The following is a 19,573-nucleotide window of genomic DNA, read 5'->3' as shown; positions in this document are numbered from 1 at the left end:
ATATACAGTAACAGTCACCTTACAGGCAATACAATGGCACTAAATTCCTATCTTTCAATAGTTACCCTGAATGTAAATGGGCTCAATGCCCCAATCAAAAGACACAGGCTATCAGATTGGATTAAAAAACAAGACCCATCGATATGCTGTCTGCAAGAGACTCATTTTAGAACCAAAGACACCCCCAGATTGAAAGTGAGGGGGTGGAAAACCATTTACCATGCTAATGGACACCAAAAGAAAGCTGGGGTGGCAATCCTTATATCAGACAAATTAGATTTTAAACCAAAGACTGTAATAAGAGATGAGGAAGGAAACTATATCCTACTTAAAGGGTCTATCCAACAAGAAGATCTAACAATTTTAAATATCTATTCCCCTAACATGGGAGCAGCCAGTTATATAAGCCAATTAATAACAAAATCAAAGAAACACATCAATAATAATACAATAATAATAGGGGACTTTAACACCCCCTCACTGAAATGGACAGATCATCTAAGCAAAAGATCAACAAAGAAATAAGAGATTTGAATGACACACTGGACCAGATGGACTTCACAGATATATTCAGAACATTCCATCCCAAAGCAACAGAATACACATTCTTTTCTAGTTCCCATGGAACATTCTCCAGAATAGATCACATCCTAGGTCACAAATCAGGTCTCAACTGGTACCAAAAGATTGGGATCATTCCCTGCATATTTTCAGACCACAATGCTTTGAAACTAGAACTCAATCACAAGAGGAAATTTGGAAAGAACTCAAATACATGGAGGCTAAAAAGCATCCTACTAAAGAATGAATGGGTCAACCAGGAAATTAAAGAAGAATTTAAAAAATTCATGGAAACAAATTAAAATGAAAATACAACTGTTCAAAATCTTTGGGATGCAATAAAGGCAGTCCTAAGAGGAAAGTATATAGCAATACAAGCCTTTCTCAAGAAACAAGAAAGTTCTCAAATACACAACCTAACTCTACACCGAAAGAACAGCAAATAAAGCCTAAACCCAGCAGAAGAAAAGTAATAAAGATCAGAGAAGAAATCAATGAAATAGAATCCAAAAGAACAGTAAAACAGATCAACGAAACTAGGTGCTGGTTCTTTGAAAGAATTAATAAGATTGATAAATCCCTGGCCAGACTTATTGAAAAGAAAAGAGAAAGGACCCAAATAAATAAAATCATGAATGAAAGAGGAGAGCTCAAAACCAACACCAAAGAAATGCAAACAACTATAAGAACATATTATGAGCAACTCTATGCCAGCAAATTAGAAAATCTGGAAGAAATGGATGAATTCCTAGAGATGTATAAACTACCAAAACTGAACCAGGAAGAAATAGAAAACCTGAACAGACCCATAAGCAGTTAGGAAATTGAAGCGATAATAAAAAATCTCCCAAAAAACAAGAGCCCAGGGTCAGACGGCTTCCCAGGGGAATCCCACCAAATATTTAAAGAAGAATTAATACCTATTCTTCTGAAACTGTTCCAAAAAATAGAAATGGAAGGAAAACTTCCAAACTCATTTTATGAGGCCAGCATTACCTTGATCCCAAAATCAGGCAAAGACCCCATCAAAAAGGAGAATTACGACCAATATCCCTGATGAACATGGATGCAAAAATTCTCACCAAAATACTAGCCAATAGGATCCAACAGTACATTAAAAGGATTATTCACCATGACCAAGTGGGATTTATTCCTGGGTTGCAAGGTTGGTTCAACATCTGCAAATCAATCAATGTGATACAATACATTAATAAAAGAAAGAACAAGAACCATATGATCCTCTCAATAGATGCAGAAAAAGCACTTGACAAAGTACAGCATCCTTTCTTGGTTAAAACTTTTCACAGTATAGGGATAGAGCATACATACCTCAATATCATAAAAGCCATCTATGAAAAACCCACAGCGAGTATCATACTCAGTGGGGGAAAACAGATTTTTTTCCCCTAAGATCAGGAACATGGCAGGGATGTCCACTATCACCACTGCTATTCAACATAGTACTAGAAGTCCTAGCCTCATCAATCAGACAACAAAAAGAAATAAAAGGCATCCAAATCGGCAAAGAAGTCAAACTCTCGCTCTTTGCAGATGATATGATACTTTATGTGGAAAACCCAAAAGACTCCACCCGCAAACTGCTAGAACTCATACAGGAATTCAGTAAAGTGGTATGATATAAAGTCAATGCACAGAAATCAGTTGCATTTCTATACACCAAAAAAAAGACAGAAGAAAGAGAAATTATGGAGTCGATCCCATTTACAACTGCACCCAAAACCATAAGATACCTAGGAATAAATCTAACCAAAGAGGCAAAGGATCTGTACTCAGAAAATTATAAAATACTCATGAAAGAAATTGAGGAAGACACAAAGAAATGGAAAAACATTCCATGCTCATGGATCGGAAGAACAAATATTGTGAACATGTCTATGCTACCCAGAACAATCTACACATTCAATGCAATCCCCATCAAAATACCATCCACTTTTTTCAAACAAATGGAACAAATAATCCTAAAATTTGTATGGAACCAGAAAAGACCCCGCATAGCCAGAGGAATGTTGAAAAAGAAAAGCAAAGCTGGCAGCATCACAATTCCGGACTTCAAGCTCTATTACAAAGCTGTCATCATCAAGACAGTATGGTCCTGGCACAAAAACAGACACACAGATCAATGGAACAGAATAGAGAGCCCAGAAATGGACCCTCAACTCTATGGTCAACTCATCTTTGACAAAGCAGGAAAGAATGTCCAATGGAAAAAAGACAGTCTCTTCAACAAATGGTGTTGGGAAAATTGGACAGCCACATGCAGAAGAATGAAACTGGACCATTTCCTTACACCACACACAAAAATAGACTCCAAATGGTTGAAAGACCTCAATGTGAGACAGGAGTCCATCAAAATCCTAAAGGAGATCACAGGCAGCAACCTCTTTGACATCAGCCGCAGCAACTTCTTCCTAGAAACATCGCCAAAGGCAAGGGAAGCAAGGGCAAAAATGAACTATTGGGACTTCATCAAGATAAAATGCTTTTGCACAGCAAAGGAAACAGTCAACAAAACCAAAAGACAACCAACAAAATGGGAGAATATATTTGCAAATGACATATCAGATAAAGGGCTAGTATCCAAAATCTATAAAGAACTTATGAAACTCAACAGCCAAAGAGCAAATAATCCAATCAAGAAATGGGCAGAAGACACAAACAGACATTTCTGCAAAGAAGACATCCAAATGGCCAACAGACACATGAAAAAATGTTCCACATCACTCAGCATCAGGGAAATCCAAATCAAAACCTCAATGAGATACCACCCCACACCAGTCAGAATGGCTAAACCTAACAAGTCGGGAAACGACAGATGTTGGCGAGGATGCAAAGAAAGATGAACCCTCCTACACTGTTGGTGGGAATGCAAGCTGGTGCAGCCACTCTGGAAAACAGTATGGAGGTTCCTTAAAAAGTTGAAAATAGAGCTACCCTATGACCCAGCAATTACACTACTGCGTATTTACCACAAAGATACAAAAGTAGGGATCTGAAGGAGTACGTGCACCCCAATGTTTATAGCAGCAATGTCCACAATAGCCAAACTATGGAAAGAGCCAAGATGTCCATTAACAGATGAATGGATAAAGAAGATGTGGTATATATATACAATGGAATGTTATGCAGCCATCAAAAAAATGAAAGCTTGCCATTTGCAACGACGTGGACGGAACTAGAGGGTATTATGCTAAGTGAAATAAGTCAATCAGAGAAAGATAAGTATCATATGATCTCACTGATAGGAAGAATTTGAGAAATAAGACAGAGGATCATAGGGGAAGGGGGGGAAAAATGATACAAGACGAAACCAGAGAGGGAGACAAACCATAAGAGACTCTTAATCTCAGGAAACAAACTGAGGGTTGTTGGAGTGGAGGGGGGTGGGAGGGATGGGGTGGCTGTGTGATGGACATTGGGGAGCGCTGTGATTTGTGTAAGACTGATGAATCACAGACCTGTACCCTGAAACAAATAATACAGTATGGGTTAATAAAAAAAATAAAAAAAAATACTGTGTTATATATCTGTATGTTGCTAAGAGAGAACGTAAATGTTCTCACCACACACACACACACATACTCGGTAATTATGTGAAGCGATGGATATGTTAATTAACCTAATTGTGGTCGTCATTTTGCAATATATACATGTATGAAAAAAATCATGCTGGGGGTGCCTGGCTGGCTCAATTGGTGGAACACGCAACATCTTGATTTTGGGGTTATGAGTTTGAAACCCACACTGGTTGTAGAGATTACTTAAAAAAATAAAATCTTTTAAAAAAATAATAAAAAATCGTGCTGTACACCTTATACATAATGTTAAATGTCAATTATATCTCCATAAATCTGGGGGAAAAGCCTAGCAAAGGTTATAAACTATATGATGTGTCCTACATGACATTCTGTGAAAGGCAAAATGATAAGGATGGAAAATAGATCAATGGCTGCTAAGGGCTAGGGATTGGAGAGTTTGACCACAGAGGGGCAGTGTGAAGGGGTCTTTTTTGGGTGATGGAATTATTCTGTATCTTAACTCTGGTGGTGGTTACATGAATCTATATATTTCAATCTATATATTTCTACCCTTAGAACTGTATAAGAAAAAAGTCCCTTTTATACATGTAAATTTTAAAATTAATTTTTAAAAGTGTTCTTTAAAAAAAGTTTTGGCTTTTTTATATGTATAAAAAAGTTTCTTAAACCTTCTGGCATCACAATCCCAAATTTGGAATCTAAGCAGATCTATGAACCTTCACCCCAGAAAAAAAAAGTCAAATAAACACAAAATTTGAGTTTTGAATCCAGTGTAGGGGGAAGAGACAAGGATGAACACAGATTTCTGTGCTTGGCTGGATGCAGGATGGACTCTCCAATTCATAGAGATAATGTGGAAGAAATGGCAGAAAAAGAATACTTAATACAGAATAATATGCAGAATATACAGAAGAAATAGAAGATTGTCAGAGTGGAAGATTGATTTTGGAAATGTTCAGTTTGGGATACCTGTGGTACATTGAGTATTCAGCAAGTAATTGGGCATACCAGTACAGTTTGTCTGGGATCAGACAAATACTAAAGTTATTTTTTATTAAAGTGGAATAAACTGGGAGTGTCTGGGTGGCTCAGTTGGTTGAGCATCTGACTCTTGATCTCAGCTCAGGTCTTGATCTCAGGGTCATGAGTTCAAGTCCCACATTGGGCTCCATGCTGGGTGTGGAGCCTACTTTAAAAAAAAAAAAAGTGAACTAAACTAAGGGCTTCTCCTCTTACTATTTTGATTTAATGTCATTTTGGAATTGTTGGCCAGTGAATTAAGCCAAGTAAAGAAATAACGTATAACTATAGGAAAAGTTAGTTCAAAATTATCTTTGTTTTTGCATTAACAAGATTATTAAGTAAAATGTCTGGAAATGGTATAATGTATATTTTTAAACTAAGAGCTTTCCCACATGCCAGCAATTCACAATCAGAAATTATTATCATACAAAGATCTCAGTCTAGTAATCAAATAAAAAATTTTTAATCCTAGTGTAGTTAACACAGTGTTATATTTGTTTCAGGTGTACAATATAGTGATTCAACAATTCTCTATTAGGTGCTCATTATGATAAATGTACTCTTTTTTTTTTTAAGATTATATTTATTTATTTGATAGACAGAGACACAGCGAGAGAGGGAACACAAGCAGGGGGAGTGGGAGAGGGAGAAGCAGGCTTCCCGCTGAGCAGGGAGCCCGATGCGGGGCTCGATCCCAGGACCCCGGGACCACAACCCGAGCTGAAGGCAGCCGCCCAACCAACTGAGCCACCCAGGCGCCCCATGATAAATGTATTCTTAATCCCCATCACCTATTTCACCCATTTCCTCCCTACCTCCCCTCTGGTAACCACCAGTTTGTTCTCTATAGTTGAGAGTCTGTTTTTTGGTTTGTCTCTTTTTTCCATCGTTTTATTTCTTAAGTTCCACATAGGAGTGACATAGGTATTTGTCTTTTTCTGACTGACTTATCTTTCTAGGAATAAAATTTAACATATATAGTAACAATACAGATAAAACTTTGAAACAATTGAGAGATGTATCATATTTTGCTGATTATAAATGTACTTTAACATCTCTGAAATCAAGATACATCTTCTAATTTAATTGGTAATATTTTCTCTTTTAGTGGTAAATAAAATAATAGTGCAATATTGTTTTCTTAAGTTTGATGAAATATAGTAAAAGAAGACTTTAATAAATAGCCAAACATCCCATGTTCAACTATAAGAAAATTCACTGTTGTAAAGTGACAGTTCTTCCCCCAAATCATTTATCAATTTCATGTAGTTATCATCAAAATAATTTCAACTTCTCCTTCTCTTTTTGGTGGAACAAAATGATTCTAAGCTTCTTCTAGAAGAGAAATGCCATGGTAATACCATTTGGGGAAAGTATATTCTTGTATATGTTTTGAATTACAATTTGGCAATGCTCACCTAATTTACAAGCGATTGTTACTGCTTGGAATTTATCTTTAAGGAATACCTCAAGGCATTTTTAGAAAAATGTATATTGTAGCATTGTTTAAAATAGAAAAAATTAGATATATAAAATTCCATAAAAGAAAGGACTGGTTAAAGAAGTTGTAGCAGGGGTGTTTGCAAAGTTCTTTTTTTTTTTTTACCTAGGTGGTGGTTACACAGGATTCACTGCATAATAACTATTTTTTAAAAGTGTTATTTATTTAAGTAATCTCTACATCCACTGTGAGGCTCAAACTCACAACCCTGAGATCAAGAGTCACACGCTCCCCCAACTGAGCCAACCAGGTGCTCCTCACTGCCTAGTTATTTATTAAGTTATATCTTTGTTCTATGTACTTTCTGTATATATATTTCACAATAAAAGTAGCTAAAATTAATAACATCCATGTTTAGGAATACTATGAAACACTATACAATCAATAAAAGAATTGGGTAAATCTATGAGTAAGGTACTTACGTATCACTCAGATTCAGCCTTGTGCTTGCATATATTTGTAGTACATTCATTTTCACCACTGAATAATATTCCACTATGTGAGTAAACTACAATATATTTATCCATTGTTGTGACAATAGATAATTTAGTTGTTTCCTGTTTGGGGCTATTACAAATAGTAATCTATGACAAGTCACAGGGATCTCTCCAGTTACATACATCTGATGCACACGTACACATTTTGCGCTAGAAACTAGAAAGAATTACTACCTGGTAGAGTATGCAAATGACCAACTATACAAGGTAATGCCAAATTTGTTTTCCAAAGGGATTTAGCCCACTGAATTCATAGCAGCAATGTACACCAGATTCTGATACTACAACCTCTCCAACATCTGGTATTTCAATTAAATGGTGTAAGATGGTATCTACTTGTGGTTTTGATGTGCATTTTGCTCATTGCTGGTGGGTTGAACATCTCTTCATAAGTTCATTGGACATATGCATTTCCTTTTCTGAGAAATATATCTTTATCACTATTGTTCATTTGTCTACTGGGTGGTTTGTCCTTTTAAAAAATTGTGTAAGTTCATTATATATTCTTGATACCAATCTTTTGTCAGCTACATGGATTTGCAATCTTCTTCTAGTTGAATCTTTTCACTCTCTTTAAGGTATCTTTTGAGGAACAGAAGTTCTTAACTTTAATGTAGTGAAACTTATCAGTCTTTTCATTTAAGGTTAATACTTTTACGTCTAATTTAGGAAATCCTTTCCTATCTCAATGACACAAAATTATTCATGGACATCTCTTTCTCTCTTTCTAAAAGTTCAAAAGGCTTGTTCCTGACATTTAAGTCCTTAAACCTTCTGGAAATGATTTATATAAATAGCATATATATGTAATATAAATAGAAGTCTAGTTTTATTCTTTTTTGCATATGAATGAACAACCAACACATTCCAAAGCAACCAGAGATGAATTACCTGGAAAGTAACGTTTTTGCTGTTCTTTCAGACATTCCAAATTCTTATGAGTGCACACAGTCCTGCTACGTGGTGTGGTGGATGACAAACTCAGTGCAAGGACCATCTCAGAAAATCTGGAAAGATCTTAGGAAACAAGAAGCAAGAGTTCAATATGCAAAAAGGCAGACGCCAACTTATAGCTGAGCTGTGTTGCAAAGCCTTTCACTTCATCTTGGAATTCAAAGCTTTGGCCCACAGATCCTTGTGTCTACATCCTAAGTCAGCTTAGGAAAGCCTACTTATATCTTGGGGGAGTAGGAGGACATACCAGTATGGAGCAATAGTTTTCATTTTTCATTTTAATTGTATTCTATTGAAACAAACTTTATATTTTTAGAATGTTTATGTTTTTAAATGTAGGATTAGAAGTATAAAGGTCAATAGATACAGATTTCTGAGAAGACTCTGAAATGGACTTTGTTTTTCTGGACTTCTGAAGAAGTTACCACTAATTTATTTTGTCTAATTTCATCTTGAGCTTTCCTTTTCCAAGGGGGATGCACATCATCAACACTTGCTCTGGTTTATCAGTCACGGTTAGTGTTGGCTCTGAAAAGGAAAAGTCAGAAAGGAGGGGCCCAGCCATGGATAGGTTGTATTTGAGTTCAGAATGGAAGTGGGGCAATGAGAAAGAGAGAATGTTTAATCCAGGGAACAAGAATGGAAAGGCAGGGGAAAGTGGCAGTAAGTTAAAGAGGACACACATGTACACGTGGAAAGGAATTTCCTAAATAATTAAATGAATTCATATTCAGAAAGGAAAAGAAGAGACCTGAATAAGAACACAAGAAAGGGTATGAAAATAAAAATTACTAGGTCAGACAGCCCCCTGCACCAACCTCTAGTAGGTCTCCTAGCCCAAGGCAACATCTTTTTGTTGAATGCTGGGTATTCAGAATGGGCAGAGGGAATGAAGGGCAATTCTGTAGCAATTGGAAATAATAAATCAAGCATCTGCAATTTAGAGAGTACCTCTCTTTCCCTAGATTCTAAAATAATATCCCCTTCCTCCCTCCCCCACCTCGCCCCCTTGCCCCCAGCAAACATTGCAATCGTTGTGGATTCTTCTCCCTGACCTGGATCAGCCTCCATCATCCAAGCTATCCATTCCTTTGTAACCAGCTGTTTCACACGATTGTCCTTCACCTGCCAGGAACTTGGCACTTTGGCAAACACTGCACAGCAAAATCGTTCCACCTTGACTGCACAGACATATCCATGGAGGGCCCCCTTATTGTGCACTTCAAGGAATTTGACAGCATATTTTATCTCATGCCTCTGTGTACAGAAATGATGGACAGGTAGTTTCCTAATACAGTAATCAATAGAGCGACACAAGCTGACAAGATCTATTTTCTCCTTTTCACATCCAATGACTTGATTGGTCTCATCATGCACACCAAAAAATATATACCCTCCTTCGGTGTTTGCAAATGCAGACACACAACTGGGGAGACTCTCATTAAAGCACTGGGACACCTCTGCTGAGAACATTTTAAATTCAACGTGGAGGGACTTAGTAAAGTTGAGCTTTTCTAGGAACTGAAGGTGAGTTCTAGCAAATAAAGCAGCAGCTGAGGCCCTTATGTTACCATCATTTTGTACACCAACCCGAACTTTCTGGGGACTTAACGAATTGGAATCATTAGTATTCACAGGAGTCTGAGATCTCCCTTTGAGGAACGTCAGTGCTTCCTGAGAATTCATGACATCAGTCGATGCTCTGTATCTGTGGTACAAATTGGAGGACAAGGTTGCCAGCCGTACACCAGAGGCCTCGGCGTTCCATGACTTCACAAAAATAAAAAAGAGGTCTCCCTGCTGCATCTCATCTAAATAGCCTTTAAAAATTGAAGGCATTTTCAGTCCTACTCCATGGATTTCGTAATTGTAGTCTTTGTTCTCAATCTCAGCCTTGACCACTCCGCCACCAGAATTCAGTAGAGCACATATTGCATTCATGATGATTTTATTCTGTTTCTTCTGCAATTGAGGCTTCATTTCGTTCCTTTGCTTATTCCCAAGGATGACTTTTCCTACATTTAAGACACATTCGGCAAAGTGTGTTTCCACCTTGACACTCATCTTCTCAGCACTTGTCCTATTCCTACTGTGAAAGGTTCTCCTAAAAAAACAGGAAGATAGAACCATTAGAATAGGACAAGAATAGGGGAAATGAGAAAACCGATAGTTCGAGGCCACTTTTCTGAAGTTGGTCACTTCCTTTCTGCCCACAGAGTTCGAAGCCAGGCTCCTGCATGAAATAAGTGTGGAGGACAGGTGGAGGAGCTAAGTCTGCTGGAAGCCCACTACCACCAGAGAAATGATCAAGAGGCTATTTTTATGCTGTGGTTTTAGTAACTGTTTGTACCAAGATCTCTGAGGGCAGTGTCTCCCGGTTCACCTGCAGAAAACAAGAAATTGTAGACACATGAAGACTAAAGCTGGAATGTAAATGGAAGGCTTTCACTGTCAGAGGTGTCTCTGGAGTGTGCTGATGTCTCTTGCTTTTCTTGGTGCTCCTTCTCCTCCCATTGAGATCTGGGCAATTCTTAGTTTATTTTGTAGCCCAATTTGAAGAAGGAGCAAATCTGATTGAGTTGCTAATTTGTCATTGTTGCTATGGAACAGACTCTTTAGCTTTCCCTGGTCCAAGCAGTTCTCATCTCATGAAAAAATATATGTAAATTAAATATAAGTATATGTATAATTTGTTTGAAACTAACGGACAAATTATTGACTGTTTGGATCAACCAAGCTGGCGGGTAAAGGTGGGCTTTTGACATTTCCTAAACTGAGTGACAGGGTGCAGACACACCATCTTTGCAACCACACCTCAGGACAGAAGGACAAGTGTGAGTGACGCACATCCCCACAGCTGTCAATCTTCGATTCATCTGTGGCAACCGAGGAAAGAGAAGGAGCCACTAGACCAACGCACGCATCATTACACAGTCCTCTGTCAAGGGTACTTTGCTGTGAACCAAGCTGTCATGCTATCTGACACTCCCCTCAGCTTCCTTCCTCAAAAGCTCGATGCAGGGAACAAAAGATGCAACCCAAGATAGAAGCAAACACAATCCCCTGGACAAGTGTGAAGGGAGACCCCAGAGTGGCAGCTGTGGGGCAGGCCTAGAGGATTACCAGCCAGAATGGGAGCAAGATGGCAGCAGGCTTCAGTGGGTGGCACGTGAGACTATACAACTGATGGACTGCTTAATGAGTTAGTCAGCTGAAGAGGTAGAGAGTTTGGGGTGGATGAGTAATAGGGACTTAGGCAAATATGTAAACACAAAGATAAGACAATAACTCTAAGTTTAAAATGAAAAATAGTATAAAAGAGAAAACATAGCCATAAGCCATGATATGGCATAGCTGTAAACAAAATGAGTCATAATGTTATCAACTCTGAATACTGTTCTGATCGGAAATGATGATATCATCATACTGGCAGGATGTGGGGAGAGAAAGGGTAGTGAAGTGTGAAAGGGTAGTGAAGTGTGAGGGAGCGAGATCATCAGCTCTGGAAAAAGACAGTATCTAAAAGGGGGCAGGGGAGATGTGTGAGCATGAGCATGTTGTTTAGAAATATATTTAAAATTGCTGAAAGAAAAAGCCAAAGAGGCAAGAGGTTGCCTAGAGAGCAGAAGAAGGAGGCAGAGTAAAGGGCCACTGATTTTCTCACTATGTCTTATGAAACTTTCAAAACTACATATATGAGACTTCCTCCCAGACAGAACAGAATACCAGGGACCAGATTACTTTCCTGTCTAAAACAACAAAAATATTTTTAAAGAAATAATGGCTGCAAAATTTCCAAATTTGATGTAACTTGTAAAAAATTAAGATCAAGATCCAAGATATTCAACAAGCTCCAAGTACTAGAAACATGAAAACTACACCAAAGTGCATCAAAATTTAGTTGATTAAAGCCAAAGATAAAGAGAAAATCTTCAAAGCAACCAGAGGAAAAAGATACATCACACAAAGAAGAACAGAGGATGACGTTACAATTTGTTGTCAGAAACAAAGCAAAAAGATAATGGATCAACATCTTTAAACCAATGAAAGAAAAAAAGAGAATTATGAACCTAGAGCTCTATACCCAGGGAGAATACCTTTCAAAAATTCAGTTAATAACAAAAAGACCATCAATTGTTTAAATGGACAAAGGACTTGAACAGATGTTTTTCCAAAGAAGAGGAACAAAGACCATTAAGCATATGAAAAGGTGCTCAATATTATTAGTCATTAGGGAAATGCAAACCACAACCACAATGAGATACCACCTCACACCTATTAGAATGGTGATGGTGATGATGATGATGGTGGTGGTGATAAAAGGAAAATAAGTGTCAGTGAGGATTTAGAGAAATTGGGATCAGCATACACTGCTGGTGAGAATGCAAAATGACGCAACCATTGTGGAAAGTAGTTTGGAGATTCTTCAAAAAGTTAAACATAGAATTACCATATGACCCAGCAATTCTACTCTAAAATACATACCAAACAGAATTGAAAACAGATACTCAAATCTGTCAGATTCAAATAGGTCATGAATGTTCATAGGAGAACTATTCACAATAGCCAACAGGTGGAAAGAACTCAAATGTCTATCAGCAGATGAACAGATAAACAAAATATTCTACAATCCATTCAATAGAATATTTTTCTGCCCTAAAAAGGAATGAGGCTGAGTGAAATAAGTCAATCAGAGAAAGACATGTATCATATGATCTCAGTGATATGAGAAATTCTTAATCTCAGGAAACAAACTGAGGGTTGCTGGAGTGGTGGGGGTTGGGAGGGATGGGGTGGCTGGGTGATGGACATTGGGGAGGGTATGTGCTATGGTGAGCGCTGTGAATTGTGCAAGACTGCTGAATCACAGACAGACCTGTACCTCTGAAACAAATAATACACGTTAAAAAAAAAAAGAAGAATATAGCAGGAGGGGGAGACGAACCATGAGAGACTATGGACTCTGAATAACAAACTGAGGGTTCTAGAGGGGAGGGGGGTGGGGAGATGGGTTAGCCTGGTGATGGGTATTAAAGAGGGCACGTTCTGCATGGAGCACTGGGTGTTATACGGAAACAATGAATCATGGAACACTACATTAAAAACTAATAATGTAATGTATGGTGATTAACAACATAAAAAAAAAGGAATGAGGTACTGATACATGCTTCAACACGGATGAACCTTGAAAACATTATGCTAAGTGAAAAAAGCCAGACACAAAAGATCACTGTTATTTACCATATATTTATGTCCCCCTAGAATTCATATGTTGAAACCCTAACCCTGGGGCGCCTGGGTGGCTCAGCTGTTAAGCGTCTGCCTTCGGCTCAGGTCATGATCCCAGGGTCCTGGGATCAAGCCCCATAACGGGCTCCCTGCTCTGGGGGAAGCCTGCTTCTCCCTCCCCCACTCCCCCTGCTTCTGTTCCCTCTCTCGCTGTCTCTCTCTGTCAAATAAATAAATAAAATCTTTAAAAAAAAAAGAAGAAAAAAACCCTAACCCCTATTGGGATGGATTAGCAGGTGGGTAACTAGAGGTAATTAGAGTGGCGCCCTCATGATGAGATTAGTGTCATTGTAAGAATAGAGAGAAGAGAGCTTGCTTCCTCTCTCTCTGCTCTTTCCACCATGGCAGCTGTCTGCAAACCAGGAAGTTTCCTCACCAGATACCACATCTGCCAGCACCTTGATCTTGGACTTCCTAGCCTCCAGAACTGTGATAAATAAACGTTTGTTGTGTAAACCTCCCAGTCTATGGTATTTTTGTCATAGCAGCCTGAACTAAGACAGCTACATATCATAAAATTTCATTTATGAGAAAAATCCAGAATGGATAAAATCATTGAAACAAAGAAGATGGTTGATTGCCAAAGGCTAGGAGAACAGGGGAATGGTAAGTAGCTGCTCAGTTGGGTTTTATCCGGGTGTGATGAAAATGTTTTGAAGCTTGACGGAGGTGGTGGTTGTACAATATTGTGAATGTACTAAATGCTGCTAATTTGTTCACTTTAAAATGATTAATTTTTGTTATGTGAGTTTCATCTCAATTTTAAAAATTAATCAAAAAAGGTAAAATAAAAACTTTCTCAGACATATAAAAGCTGAAAGAATTTATTAAGAATGCAGTGTAAGGGGTGCCTGGGTGACTCAGTCATTAAGCGTCTGCCTTCGGCTTGGGTCATGATCCCAGGGTCCTGGGCTCCCTGCATCACGGGAAGCCTGCGTCTCCCTCTCCCACTCCCCCTGCTTGTATTCCCTCTCTCGCTGTCTCTCTCTCTGTCAAAAAAATAAATAAAATCTTAAAAAAAAAAAAAAAAGAATGCAATGTAAGAAATGGTGAAGAAAGTCTTCAGTCAAGAGGAAAATGATACTAGTTGGAAAATGAATATACACAAAGCAAGGAAGACCACTGGAAATGGTAACTACAAGGGTAAATATATAAGATATTTTAAAGATTTAACCCTCTCAAAGAAGAATAAAACCGGAATACTAACATCAACTGATTTCAATTAACTTATTATACAGTTACAGTAACCAAGATAGTATAGAACCAGTATAATGACAAATAAATAGATTCATGGAATAAAGAGTCTGGAAATAGACCCACATACATACGGATAGGAAGTGTTTTTTTGTTTTGTTTTTTTTAAAAGATTTTATTTATTTATTTGAGAGAGAGACTGAGAGAGAGAGAGCATGAGATCGGGGAGGGTCGGGAGGGTCAGAGGGAGAAGCAGACTCCCTGCCAAGCAGGGAGCCCAATGCGGGACTCGATCCAGGGACTCCAGGATCATGACCTGAGCCGAAGGCAGTCGCTTAACCAACTGAGCCACCCAGGCGCCCAGGAAGTGTTAATTTTTTTCAACAAATAGGATTGACACAATTGGATATCCACATATGAAAGAAATGAATTCATATTTGACACCATTTACAAAAATGTATTTAAAATGTGTCATAGACCTAAATGTAAAACCTAAGACTATGTGGAACTAAGTGAATACTGCCCAAATGACAATAATGAGAGGCTATTTATGGAGAGCTCACTGTAACAAGGGAGTCAGCCACCATCACTTGTGATGGCAGAGACTCAAAAGCAGGCAGAGGAATGGGAAAGCTTTATAGTGAGAGAGAGAGAGAGAGAGACAGAGAGAGAGGAGGCTCAGGGATGCTCTGATTTGAGATTGGTCTTCTAGGGAAACTGGAAGTGAGCTTACTACAAGTGGTACATCTTCTGTGACGGTTTGGGAGCCTGTTTAGCTTTCTCTGTTTCGTTCTGAGTTGGAAGCGGAGACAAATATCAGAAAAGCTGGAAGTTATTAACTAAGTCCTAGGGCGCCTGGGTGGTGCAGTCAGTTAAGCTACCCACTCTTGGTTTCAGCTCAGGTCATGATAGGGTCCTGAGATGGAGCCCCTCGTCAGCTCTGTGCTCAGTGTGGGGTCTGCTTGAGTTTCTCTCTCCCGCGGCCCCACCTCCAACCTTGTGCGTGCTCTCTCTCTCAAATAAATAAATAAATCTTAAAATTAAAAAGAAAAAAATCAAGTCCTGACCACTTTTGCTGCAAGGGTTGTGGTTTGGCTTCCAGGGGTGGTTGCTGCCACGTTGTGGGTCAAGAGTTCTGTGTTTAGGGGCTCCTGGGTGGTTCAGTTAAGTGACCAACTCTTGATTTCAGCTCAGGTCACTATCTCAGGGTCGTGAGATCCAGCCCCTTGTGGGGCTCTGTGCTGGGGGCGGAGCCTGCTTAAGATTCTCTCTCTCCTTCTCCCTCCCCACCCCTCCACATGCCCTCTCTCTCCTTAAAAAAAAAAAAAAGAGTTCTGTGCTTACATATGGTCTGGCCAGTGTCCATTTATATATTCAGCCTCTCAACCTCAAAACTTCTAGAGGCAAACATAGAAAATATTTTTATCTTGGGTTTGGCAAACATTTTTTTAGAGATGTTACTAAATGTACACTACATAAAAGAAAAAAAATAATATACATTGGATTTTAAGAACATCTTTTTGAAAGACACCTGTTAAAAGAATTCATTCTTTTGTATTTTCAAATACAAGTCCTTGACCAGAAGAAAATATTTGCAAATGATAGATCTGATAAATAATTTGTATCTAGATTAGATATAGGACTCTTGGAAGGGGAGAATAAGAAAACAGAAAACCCAATTTAAAAATGGATAAAAGATTTGAACAGATATTTCACCAAAGAAGATATATGGAGAGCAAGTAAGTACATGAAATATTATTCAACATCCTAAGTCATTAGGGAAATGCCAATTAAAACGACAATGAGATAGCACTACACACTTATTTTAATGGCTAATGTGGCTAACTATACCAGCTACTGGTGAGGATACGGAGAAAAGGGAACTCTCAGGTTCCTGGCAGAAACAGAAATACAACCATTTTAGAAAAGAGTTTGGTAGTTTCAAACACTTACCATATGACTCAGCCATTTCACACCTAAGTATTTCCCCATGAAAAATGAAAACCTAAGTCCCTACAAAGACCTGTACCTGAATGTGATTAGAAAGAACCCAAATGCCCACTAACAGAAACAAATTTGGGTTGTCCATATGATGGGAGCCTACTCAGCAAGGAAAAGGAGAGAACTATGGGTACCCACAACATGAATGAATCTCAAAATAATTATTCTGAGTGGAAAAAGCCAGACAAAAAGACAGTACATATCATAGCTACTTGTATAAGGGGAGCGCATCCATTTGTATAAATTTCTAGAAAATGCCAATTAATCTATAGTGACAGAAAACCAATCAACCGTGGCTCAGGGTGGTGGGAAGGACAGGAGAGTGGGAGGTAGCGGTTATAAAAGGGCACTTGGGGGCTGATAAGCTACGTTCACTACCTCGACTGCAGCGCGGGCTTCAGCTTGTACACTTTAAATATGTGCAGTTTAGGGTCGCCTGCTGGCTCAGTTGGTAGAGCATGTGACTCTTGTCCTTGGGGTCTGAGTTCAAGCCTGATGTTGGGCATAGAGCTTACTTAAAGAAATATATGTGCAGTTTATTTTGTGTCATTAATAACCCAATAGAGCTATTAAAAATTACATGAATGATGGTGAAAAGATAAGTACAACGTATTTTTATAATATATATAATTAGCTCAAAACCAGTGGGAGATCGATGTGCCTTCTATTACTGAAATTTTTCCATAGATACTATATCTTTGATAGAATTATGTATCGGCGTCCCAAACTGTGCTATACTCCAGATGGACACCTTGGTATGTTCCATGCTCAGTTGCTAGTAACAACCATCCCACCCTGTCTTTTCCCTTGCAAATTGTGGATTTGTACTTACCAGGCCTGCCAAGTCCCCTCTCAGTGGCAATCAGCAGGCCCTCCTAAGTGCCAGTGAAAATGACCTCAGCAAAACGAGAGAAAACGCTCTCCCTTCCAATACAGGTGCATAAAAGCAGGAAGTATTGCATTTCATAAAGTTGCCCTTGTAGATTTTTTTTTTCCTAGCAGGGGAATCCTCTAACGTACCTGGTCGTCAGAGACTGTTGCTCTGGCCCATGGTCATGTCCATTAGCCTGAAGAGATACTATAACTATGAATGGTTGTATACTTAATGTCTTGTCGCTATGATAATAATACTGAAATTGATTTCTGTTTTCTGATAGGCATAAACACCTGTGCATTCTCATCATCAGGCCAGGAACCGACCATCATATTTCACTCTTCTTTGATTTGCAAGTAGGTACTAAAACTTGTGATTGTTAATTTTCTTATTTAAACAAAAGAGTTGAAAAGTTTTGTGACATTTTAAGGAACACTTCGGACGCGGGACGCTCAGGCTTAGCTGCTCATGTGGCCACAGGAACTTTCGCTTCTGCCCTGCGCAGACTGAAGAGGAATCGGTTTCTCTTTCCTTGTAAGGCAGGCATAGCCTCGCCAACATTAGCCAGAGCCCCCACCTCCTTGTAGAAGCTTCGCTCTGAGATCCGCCATCAGTGAAGCGCCACCGTGTCCGGCATCCCCTCCCTCCAGCACTCGTCCTCAAGGATTCCCTTCTGGGTCCTACCACAGTCGTGTGCAAAAGGGGAAATGGAGTCACTCACAGCAGCCTAGCCTCTGTGGACAGAACCCACGGGGGTTCTATTGGCCACTTAATGGGGGATACAGGGCTTCCCGGACCGTTCCGCGCCTTCCCACCCTGCCCGATGCTGTTGTTTGAAGACTGACGTTGCAAGCCAGGGGCTTACAGGCATCCTCGGAACACAGTCGCTCGTAATAAAATGGACACTGACCCTCCCTATTCATCCGCAGACCACAACCTCACTGGCTTCACCTTCAGGAGCCTCGGAAACTGATTGGTTCTTTCCTCGAAAGTTCTTCGCCCTCTTGAACAGTGGGGAAATATTACCGAGCTCTGTTTGGAAAGATCTAGGCTGAGGTCGCGCGCCCCACCCTCCTCCCCTGCGCACCCGGCCTTAGCAGCCTCCCAGCTTGCGGATCCCCCACTGCTCGCCTGTCGTTGGAAGTTGCTACCGAGAGCAGACCAAACGACCCGAGCGGGGAGGAGCTCCGGGAGCTCAGGGGAGCTCAGGGAACCGGCGCAGACCTAAGGAGGGAAAGAAGCCGAGCTTTTGGAGGATCTGTGCAAACGAGCGCGGGGGGACTCCTTACCCGCCGAGGTTTCTACTGTGCAGAGCTCCTCACTCCGGAAGTGGGCGACGCAGCCTCCCAAGCCCACAGCCGAGACCTTGACTGCGCGGTGCCCCGGGTCTTATATCCGCTGAACTGAGCGATACCTCACAGGGCGGGGTACCGCGCGCCGGCGGGAAACAGTGGGACAACCCACCAGTATGGTTTCTGTAGACCCGGAAACCCAGTTCTGCAAGGACAACAGCCTTGGTTACTTTTGGCGGATACAGGTGGGGGTTTTGGGGGGGGAGGGGGGATCTTTTTTTTTTTTAAGATTTTATTTATTTATTTGAGAGAGAGAGACAGAGATAGCGAGAGAGAGAGCATGAACTGGAAGGAGAGGGAGAAGCAGGCTCCCCACCCCCACCCCCGAGCAGGGAGCCCAACGCGGGGCTCGATACTAGGACCCTGGGATGATAACCGGCCGAAGGCAGCCGCTTAACCGACTCAGCACCCCAGCGCCCCAAAGGGGATCGTATTTATCGCTTCTCTGTTTTCTGATTAATTTTTTGAAGCTACAGTTCTCACCCCCCCCCCCACACACACACACACTCAGGGAGGGAGATCCGGGCGCAACCCCACGTCCTTCAGTCCTCCCCAGCCGGACTCCAGCCCTTCCCCGGCGGCCCAGGCTCCCGAGGCGCGCTCCGCAGGCGTCTCCTCCCGACGCCTCCAGCCCCTGAACTCCCGCTCGACTTGGGGCATTCGCCGCCGGGGCTCTGCTTCCGGGACGTGAGGAGGTGGGGGCGTTGGGTCGAGCGGGAGGCAGAAAATTAAGCCTCCGCTTTCTCGCGTCCCCCTCCCCCACCCCAATG

At 40.4% G+C, this 19,573-nt stretch overlaps 1 protein-coding gene across 3 annotated transcripts in view; it reads right to left on the bottom strand.

Annotated features, from left to right (window-relative positions):
- The window catches only part of LOC118024623 (schlafen family member 5-like), a 26,429-nt gene extending 7,556 nt beyond the window's left edge, over positions 1-18,873 (bottom strand). Inside the window, exons 1-4 of one of the 3 annotated variants that reach the window (XM_035026582.1) lie at positions 18,741-18,873; positions 17,598-18,483; positions 9,149-10,197; positions 8,031-8,156 (exon numbers count right to left, since the gene is read on the bottom strand). In XM_035026582.1, coding sequence (XP_034882473.1) covers positions 8,031-8,156; positions 9,149-10,197; positions 17,598-17,761 — 1,339 coding nt within the window. In that variant the 5' untranslated portion in view covers positions 17,762-18,483; positions 18,741-18,873. The remainder of the gene's footprint in view (positions 1-8,030; positions 8,157-9,148; positions 10,198-17,597; positions 18,484-18,740) is intronic. The other 2 variants (XM_035026584.1, XM_035026583.1) reach the window with 2 other exon arrangements.
- Positions 18,874-19,573: the final 700 nt, after the last annotated feature.

The sequence above is a fragment of the Mirounga leonina genome, unplaced genomic scaffold, assembly GCF_011800145.1.
Source record: "Mirounga leonina isolate KUSES-001 unplaced genomic scaffold, KU_Mleo_1.0 Mir_200, whole genome shotgun sequence".
Classification (NCBI taxonomy): domain Eukaryota; kingdom Metazoa; phylum Chordata; class Mammalia; order Carnivora; family Phocidae; genus Mirounga; species Mirounga leonina.
The sequence above is the reverse complement of the archived record's forward strand: the minus strand, read 5'-3'. Positions and strand labels throughout refer to the sequence as shown.